The sequence below is a fragment of the Hippichthys cyanospilos genome, chromosome 10 (assembly GCF_059441005.1).
Source record: "Hippichthys cyanospilos isolate Australia breed blue-spotted pipefish chromosome 10, RoL_Hcya_1.0, whole genome shotgun sequence".
Lineage (NCBI taxonomy): Eukaryota > Metazoa > Chordata > Actinopteri > Syngnathiformes > Syngnathidae > Hippichthys > Hippichthys cyanospilos.
The window spans coordinates 9,649,142-9,659,132 of record NC_142378.1 but is presented as its reverse complement, the minus strand read 5'-3'; the positions used below and the strand labels follow the sequence as shown (position 1 = coordinate 9,659,132).

Sequence of the window (9,991 nt, the reverse complement as noted above, 5' to 3'; positions counted from 1 at the left end):
TCTTGTTTCTAAAACACCAAGAAACATTAAACGTTTTCATTTGTGCAACAGGTTTTCACAAATTCCTGTGAAATGACAATGTATCCTGTTCTATATTCTCATAATACTGATGCACTTCATTTTTGTCTCATTTTATGTTATAAAAGCGATAAAATTCATAGGAAGCTTCAAGGGGTTTTATTTTTTTTATTTAAGGAGATTGATTTATTTATTTTTATGTGAGTAACAGGAGTAACAGGAGGATTTGTTTCATGCAAAGTGAAAGTACAATACTGATTTTTGTCAATCTGACTCAGCCCTCCTTTATGTGGACCCAAAGCAGGTATTCATCAGGTGTTACTGGAGTTTCAAGACTCAGGTTATGCTTAGCCAATTCAGATTAATACATGAAAACAGTGCAAATTGGGGCATTACCCTGCAGTGCAAACGAAGACTTCAGATTCCGATCAGCTCAGATTTAGATTCACTTTTTAATGTTGACTTCAATTCAAACCTTAAGTCTTTTCGACTGTGGCGGACACTAACCAAATAATCTCTCTCACACACGCATGCACACCCCACACACAAAAGCAAACCTCACATTTTTACAATTCCATCATCGACTGCCATTTATTAGTATCAAACCACTGCTACAAAATTACATCAAACATGATGAAAATGGACTTGCATACGTGCTATACTGTACACAATGTAGGCTTTAAATCAATTAAAGTACATGGATTTTCTCGTATTGGGACAAATATCAATATATATTTATATATTTAACTATATATAATATATATATAGGTATGGGTATATCAGTGCCACATATTTATATCATTCCAGTGGTTTAGAGCCTATAAATATACAACTGGCATCTAAAAGACCTTCATACACTTTAGAGTAAACATTTCCATTCTCCTCACACCATTTCTTTAGTAATACCGTCATAGCTTCAACATTAAATAAAAAGAAAATTTGATATGGTGCTCTCAGAATAAGTGCAGCCACATTTTTTTTTGAACAAACAACATTAAATGTATACTTGTTTGTGTAACAGTAAACCAACAAAATACATATGTTGCAATCGTGTAACAGAGCAGGGGTGGAGGACCAGCAGGCATTCAGAGGGACGCCCCAAATGTATGAAAACAAAAACGTGTGATTGTTATTGTTTATGAGCATTTTTGTATTACATTTTTTTGCAGTCTTCTTTTTTTTTTTTAACAGGTCCTTTGTGGTTTTGTTTGTTTTCAGAATTGCATGGCCTGTCATATGAAGACCTTTGGGGGCATGTATTAGGTTCTCCACTCCTGCTTTGGACCAAGAACAAAATGAGGACTTGTTGCTACAAAGAAGTGATGTGTGGTGCCATTGTGAGTTTCGCAAATAAATCCAATAAGCACACAGCAGCATTACATTGACAGTCACTTTTTTGTTTTTTTAACAGTTACTTGAACAGCCTGATGTGTTCATCATTTGGCTGGCAAACTCAGGATGCCTCACTTGAAGAGCAATGGCAGCAGCCACGCTTGAGCCAAGGATGACTATTATTTTCTTTTTTGAAGTTTTAACCACTTTCTTTTGCTTGGAACCGGGCAAAGCACATTTTGTCTTCCCCGTGTGTTCGACAAAAGGACTTACTCCAGCCTGCCGTGTGACAAACACGTTCACCAAGTGAATGCGAGTGTGTTTGTGTCGTTCTTTTGATGCTCACAACTCAGTATGCTGCTCAGGGAGGTGCAATGTGCCTGCTGCGGCAGAATGCAACAACATACCCCCAAATGAAAGTTACAAAGGCATAGGGTAGCTAGGTAGTTTCAGTAATAGCACAGCCAACCCCCCTTCCGATAAAATAAAACAAAATCAATAATATTAAAACAAATACATATGATGAATAAAATCACCATGCAGCTTCACACTTATCTAAATGGCCAGTAGATTTCAACCAATCTGAAATGGGCGGTAGAGGTATCAAAACACTATGATATTAAATACATGAATTTACATGTATACATATTGTATACATATATACAATGTATACTTATTGAACACTGGAGTTTATTTTAAAACGTTGAAGAAGCATTTAGGGCCACACTGAAATAAATAAAAACAAATCGTATGGAAGTATGCCTCGAGAAAAAATATGAACTGGTATTTGGAGAATTTTTTCAAAATAAATAAAATTACATGAATGTACAGTAATGTACGAATAACACATTCATATATATATATATATATATACTGTATATATATATATATATATATATATATTAGATGATTAGTAGACTATTTTGTCAAAACTAGGATTTCAACTCGGCAACATTCAAATTGCTGTAACATCATGAATTTTTGAGCTACCTCCATGTATTATAAGTGATTTTTAATAAAGGGAAGTTTGGGTAGAAATTGAATGTATTAATATCTCAATGTCCACTTTCTGAGGCAAAAGCCAGATTTTGTTAAAATTCATAGCTATCATATATACAGAATTAGGTCATGCCAAGTGAATAACTAACGCCAAAATTGTCCATGATTAATCGTGATGAACCCATTTTTCAACAACTATTTTCTACAAAGCTTGTAAAAAAATTAATTTTTTCAAGTTGTTTTTTTTTCTCATGAGCCATTGAGCAACTTTTTAAAGTAACACTATGTAAATGCAATTTCTTGGCTGTCTTTGGGATGGTGACTAATTTTGGTTGCAAAATTAGGAGAGCTCAGCTGCCACTGGAGATAAATAGAAGAGTTATTTTCTAAGATTTCTAAAATGTGTATTAATCTAAAAAGTTAACGCTTTAACTATGCCTTGCCAAAATTGACTTTCACTACTTTTCAAACGTTGGTTTTAATTTTCTGTTTTTGTAAACACCAATGTGCCACATTGTGGATCATTCATCAATTCTTGAGGTGACACTCGAGTGCCTGCCTGCATTGTAACACACACACACATTAAAGTGGAGATGACTGAGTGTCACTCCTGATTCCTGAAACCTCCAAGAAACATTGTTTGGGTTATTTATTTTTCGCAGCAAATCCAGTGTTTGGTATTCAAAGAGACTTAGCTGTGAAAAGTCATCGTGATGACTATGCATTCCAATTCAGTAATAGTACAAGTTTATCTCTTCTTTTGCTTACTTAAGTGATTTTGTTAGGTGCTCAAAGGTCACTCTGAAACATTTCTGGCTATAATTAAAGAGAAACATAATTGTGAGGCTACCATACAAACATGGATAAAAAAAAATATGCATGAAAATAATTACGGCCATTAGCAGTAAAACAAGTGACTGCAAGACTGCATATAATAATTTAAATTGGGACTGTAGCAAGTTTCTGAAGCCTCGATTGCTCCAAGCGGAGTATATTTCTTTTGGCTACGCTTTTATTTCTTCCTTTGTATTGTCAAAAATTAATAAATGAACAACCCAGTTTTCAGCACAGCAGAGCAGGGTAGGATAGTGCAAGGTCGAGCTAGGCACGCCGCTGTCCATTGATTGGTCGAGAGACTGCTCTCACGGAATGCACTGAAGAAAAATTTGTTAGAGTATGACGTTGTTTAAGAATTTTTAAAGAGCATGTAAACATGCAACATTCTTATTATAATTATTATATAATCAAAGATAGTCATAATCATCATAATATATAATCATTGCAAGTTTATTATTAACCAATTCAGTCCCAAAAGCATGTTTTGACGTATATATATTTTTAAGCGCATACATTCTATCCCAGGTGCTTATTTATGTATTTTTTCAATTTTTTTAGCCAAGGGAGATTCTAAAAATGTCATTGAATACTTCAGGTACTAAAGTAATTGATTATTTTAGTATTTGATTACTTTGGAACTTAAGCCTCCAAAGTAATTGATAACTTTATTCAATGAATAGATAACTTCAGTACTTCAGTTGACTACCTCTGAATTTAAGTTCTCAAAGTGATTCAGTTATTTAATACCAAACGTAATTGATTTGTTTAGTACATTATAAAAGTAGTTGGTTATCTTTAGTATTTGATTCATTTAGTATGTATGAATATATATGCAATATCCGTGATAGAATTACTAATTCATTGCTAACAAGTTGATCAGTAGTAATAAATCACTTTAGTACTTAATCTACTGAAGTAATTACTTCAGTGATTATTTCATTCAGTACAAGCCATTTCTTAAACCTCCTATAGCTAAACACTTGATAAAAATAGAAAAAATAAAAAAACATAAGTACATGGAATTGAACGGCTGGACTCAATTGAAAAAAAAAAAGTAAACATATTTGTTTGGGAATGAATGAGTTGAAAATAATGCTACCCAGAAGATGTGGTACACCCTCAGTATGTAGTTTAAACTCCCCTTGCTGAAATCCCACCGGGCTCATCTTGACAACAAACTCGAAACGATAGAATCAACAGTGCCTCTGCTGCTTGCATCCAAGAAACGCACTCCATTTTGTTTCAAATTCCACCCAGTTGGCCAAATTCTCAAGATCTAGAGATCAATGATTGAGTGGAAATACAAGCCTGATCAAGGCTTCCCCAACTAAAACAATATTACTTGGTGTAAATGTGGTTGAAATGAAATGTCTGCTTTCGTCATTGTTGGCGTTTGATAAAATTCTTTGAAGGCACATTCATTACAGTACTTCTGGGCTCCCGGGACTGGCATAAAAAGCGGCTTGAACGCATCTGAACATATCAGTTGGATTCCGATACATGGAGATAGCTTATTTCAAACTTCAAGCGTGGGCCTGCTCTACATGCAAGTGTTTATTTAAATGAGATGATTTTTGATGTCAGCAGGGAGGTGAGGCGGTGAGCTTTCCACTTGTAAATCAACATTTTAATTTGGACCGAAGATCATCATGAAACAGCCTGTTGGAGCACACAGGGAGTTCAACGGCATGTGATTCTAGTTTGTGCAAACAAAATACAATCTGAGCCACCGCTCAATGCATTCCGAGATGAAATGAACCGTGTTTTATGTTTGTAAATACGCCAGAAGATTTAGCGAGCAACGGCGCAGTCAATAACGGCGGCGGGCGGAAAAGCGGGATAATCCTATATGCTGCGTGCACCGTGGCATCTGGCCATCTGGGCTCAGCCAAGTATTTGCACGACGCGTTCGAGGGCCAGCAAATATGCATGATATGCCAGAATAATCATGAGTCAGCGGCAACACTGTGAACTAACCCCTGTGAGCGTTCGTGAACTCACATATGGGTTTAAGTGTCGGGACGCGAAGGCCGTTATTGCAAATGCGATTGAATTCATGAAAGGGAATTTTCATATCATTTCTACCAAAAAAGTCAAAATCCAGTACGTTTGGATTACATGTGGAATGCAGTGGTGCCCTGACCTACGAGTTTATTTCATACCGTGACCATGCTCATAACTCATTACACCGATTTCCACAAACATTTTACCTCACTGAAATGAATAGAAATAAATTAAATTCAGTACCACCTCCCTTAAAACTCAATACATCATAACACAATAATGAATATATTGTAAATTTTTGGGAGTGCCTTGACTAAGTTGCAGCGTTTTCATGTGTTGATGCAGCCAAACAAAGTGTTAATGACACAGTTATCTGCAGTAATTTTAGATTTTTTTCCTGAAAACAATAAGGAATATACTGTATGCCTGTGAGAATTGTCTGTCTAAAAGTGTTGCTGCACAGTTTGTGTTCAAATCACACTTCCCATTGAGTTGGTGAATCTTAAAAAAAACAAAAAAAACGCTAACTACACAATGTTGAGCTAAGTTGAGGTCACTCTTAACTCACATTTTTGCTTGAAAAAAGAAATCGGCCGAATGACACCTTACAAATCAGAAAACACACAAAAGTCTGATAACTCATATCTCAAGGCACCACTTTACAAGCAGGGTATTACTGCCCACAAAATTGCAGGCTGTCATCAAATATGCCACAAAAAAAGCAGGATAAATGATAGGCGACTGTGATGAAAAATAAATAAATAAATTGAAAAAAAAAACAGTTGATTTCCATGTTGACATGCATCACAAGCACACTCTCGGCACGTCAAACACTCCAAAGTGTGAAAACTAGGACTAAACACACTGGCTTCTAAAGATACAAGTGTATCTATATTTTCTCCACATATACACACACATCGAGTCTGCTCTAGATTACTGTTAGATTGACGCACGCCCTCTCCTCACTTCAAAAAGGAAGTCGATTGATTGCAAACTTTTGTTCTTTTACTCGACAAATAAACTCCCCGGACAGTCGTGACACCCCAATCAATGCCACATTGTGCCCATTCAAATCAAAAGAGCGTCACATCACCGCTTGTTTCGAATGTACTTTTTTACATCGTCATTTATAAAGAAAGTGAATAAATATACGCCTCACTCGTTGTTCATTGTTGCTTAACATTTAAACAAGATATGGTGCAGATTTTTTTTTTTTTTTCAGTTTCTTTGCTCTTTGTTTTTTTTTAAATTTTTTTTATTTTAGAATTTGTTAAACAAGCCAACAGTAAAAAGAAATCACCACAAAAAAACCCAAAACAAACAAACGTAGAAGCGGTAACAGTGTTTGTGCTTTAAAGTCTTTTAACTGCCATGGCTATTTCGCTAGGAGATTTGCAGTTTCAAGTTCATGTGAGCATACTGGGAGTTTGACATGATGACTTCTCGATAAATGTTTTCATTTTGCGCCCAATTGACCAATCTGGGCTCTTTGCTTGGATGGAACATTCAATAATACAGTTTATCATACAAACATTAAGTGCCTTGCCTAAATGTCTTTCATTGAGTATGTTGCTATTAAGGCATTACAGTATCTTCTTACATTGTAACTTGATAGATACTGGAGGATGATTATGCCATTTACTGAAAGTCAGAAGTCACCAGGTTTAGAGAACAAAATGCAACAAAATAGAACACTTGATTAAGTTTCACTTCAAATGGGCGTTGTCTACGGGTGTTTCAAGATTTGCACTTTTTCGCCGTTAACATGGTAAATAATAGGGGTACAAAGTGTTAAATACTTTTCAAAAAGTCTCTTTTACATTGTGGGGGCACTTTATGTCATGTTTCAGTCTATTTATGAAAAAGGTCTGGCAATTATAGCATTGGTTTGGTACAAGTGCTGCATTACAGAGAACCCGGATAATTGATAATCGTTGTTTCAACTTGTCAAATCAAAGCAAAGCAAAGCATTGTTTTCTTTGATGTCGGCACCCGCTAGCACACGACATGAACTATGTTAGCCTGTATTTATCGGCTATATAAATTTGTCATTTCATACAACACGTGTTGCATGTTAGTGTTTATATTCATATATAAGATATACTGTATACATATATATCATTAAGTCTGCCAAAACGCTATTTTATCAAATGACATATACACACACAACATTTTTTCTTTACATTCAGCAGAAAAGATTTGGGTGATTATTCTTTTATTCCGAATGGCCTTTTTCCAACTTCCTGGCAGTCTTTAAAGGAGCAGATAGGGTAACGATTTAAAATGCAACACCACTGTAAGGTAAGTATTCTTCGAGATCTATTTCAGTATTTTTTTTTTTTTTTTTTGTAAGACAAAAGGGAATGAAGCGCTTCCCCAAAACGCACACAACAAACCAGTAAACCTTCAAGGTGCTGGCAAAGCACACAAGCTCAGACTTTAGCTCTCCATTGAATCCGTAGACATTTACCAAATGTGATCAATATTTATATCAGTGAGGGGACGCAAGGTAGTCATCTGTACATTGTCATTTCATTGAAGTTCAAATTATTTTTTTTTATACTTAATGTTACAGGTGACTTTTCTACTTTGACTATTGGATTCAAAGCTGTCAAACAGGCACATTAAATAAAAGTAAACCAAATGCCGTGACTACTGCTTTTGATTTTTTTTCTTGTCGTAAAATGAGTTTTTCTTCCATTCAGCGACACACACAATACATTCAAAACGACATTGTTATGGTAATCATCTGTATTGAGAGAATTGGCACAGTTGTTTCGTTATAGTCGTGAGAGAGATAAACAGATGCAAATGTCAAGTGAGAGAAGCCGAGCGTTTGATATGATTGGACGCCAGGGAGGGGGGAGGTGATTCTGATTCATTCATCAATCAGAAAATAAAAATGCAAAGGATGAAACAAACAAATTGTATTTACATGAAGTTCACCATGACAAAAAACAGAAAAAATAGTGTATTATTTCCCCCTCTTTGCCTTGCAACAAACTGCACCCGATTGGAATCCGGTCATGGGCGACGCCACCACAGACTCGTAAATGCTCTCGACAGTCACTTTTCACCCAGCTCCGCCGCTAGTAGGCTGCCATCAAGGTAGTCAGAGCCAGGACCAGGTACCGGCAGGCCATGGGGACTTGCGCACTTCCTGTGCTCCCGTATGGTGCAGTGTTGGGGGCTGTGGGGGGGACAAGACAAGATTAGTTGCTGTGATGCGGTCGCTCGGCAGCAATATCTTAAAATTGTCAAACTTTGAGCCACTTGGTTTCTTTGAAGGAGACATAGAATATGACCAAATAATGGGCAAAAAGGATTTCCGCATACGAGATTCACAATTGGACAAAAAGCACGTTTGATCTAGATGACAAAACAAACGCGTACCTTTCGAAGCGCAATTTCACTACCCATTTGAACTTTAAAAGCATTACAGTATATCAAAGCAGAGGAACTGATTAAATAGTACTATATAAATAAATAAATCCCAATTAGTCCCTTTGTTGTGAGGCACACCGATTGTTTTCTCTTCAAAGAAGTGTTATACTTTACAAGATTTTAATTGAGATTGTTTAAAGTATTAATCATTTCTCAAATTAAGTAAAGAAGTTGCAAAAAAAACGAGATGACATAGTCATTATAATTGGCAGACAAATGTGTATTTACCCTAAAAAAAAGTGGCTATGGTGTTTAATATGATACATAACCATTAAAATAGAAGTATTTGGTTTAATTTTTTTTCTACCCTAGGGTTGGAGACAGTTCTTGTTACAGGAAATATTTTGAAAATATCCTATCTTGAGTTACTCTATTCATATGCCTATTCTCTTGAGACCTACCCCATTCATTTGTGTCCACTGGAGAAGACATTTGTTTCTGGTCTTTATCATCTGACTCATTCTAGCTATCTGTGCTGAGTAGAAGAGGTTTGGTTGGGATGAGATTAACTTTGCTGTCTTCGTAGATGGGATGCAATTAACTTTGCTATGCAAAATGGACACAACTGTGGGCATAAATGAATAGGCTATGTCACGTAGTATACAAAGTAGTCCATTCCAGACACCCCACCTGCTCTTCTATCCAGCAGTGGTCATGTTTTCTCATACCTACTGTTACTAACAATTGTTATTTTGGCTAAATATACTTTTTTCACTTGGACAAGTCTTTTTCAACATACTAAAAAATGAATAAATGAATGTATCATTCCTGCTGATATCGTATTGGATCGGTCTTGTGATTGGAGAGTACTGTAGGCTGTAATATCAGTAAACTAATCAGACATGAAAAAGTTGTATTGGGACACCACTAGGAGATTTTGCCCTCCTTAGTTCAGTTATATTGCCCATTGCATGTACGCATACCTATATCAATACTGAAAATCATTACTGAATCACATCATAGACCAATAGTCAGTATCAAATCCTAAGAGTCAAAGCCCTAATACACAGGAAATAATGGCAAAACACAGACGACTCAAGTGTTATTCATGAACAAAATTCCTCAGTAATATCATTTTGATATAGTGATATTTAATCAGGGATGATCGTTGAAATTTGTCTTTGCCTTGCTTTTAATGTGACTATCAGAAAGCCAGAGTAATAGAGGCACACCTCTCTCGGGAGCTGTGCCAGGCAGGGCAGCGTTTGGTTGGGAGGGGCTACTCCTCAATTCCAACTTACTCTTTTACCTTGTAGCTCAATAAAGCGCACAAATGCACACACAAAGCACGGCAAAGCAGAGCAAACAAGCCAGGTTCCACCAGGGGAAATCATGTGGTGCAACACCCATATCAGCA

At 36.2% G+C, this 9,991-nt stretch overlaps 1 protein-coding gene across 2 annotated transcripts in view; it reads right to left on the bottom strand.

Moving 5' to 3' along the window:
* Positions 1–590: 590 nt before the first annotated feature.
* The window catches only part of negr1 (neuronal growth regulator 1), a 142,551-nt gene continuing 133,150 nt past the window's right edge, over positions 591–9,991 (bottom strand). For both annotated transcript variants that reach the window (XM_088425813.1, XM_088425814.1), the window contains one exon: positions 591–8,380. In XM_088425813.1, the coding sequence (XP_088281939.1) occupies positions 8,280–8,380 (101 nt within the window). In that variant the 3' untranslated portion in view covers positions 591–8,279. The remainder of the gene's footprint in view (positions 8,381–9,991) is intronic.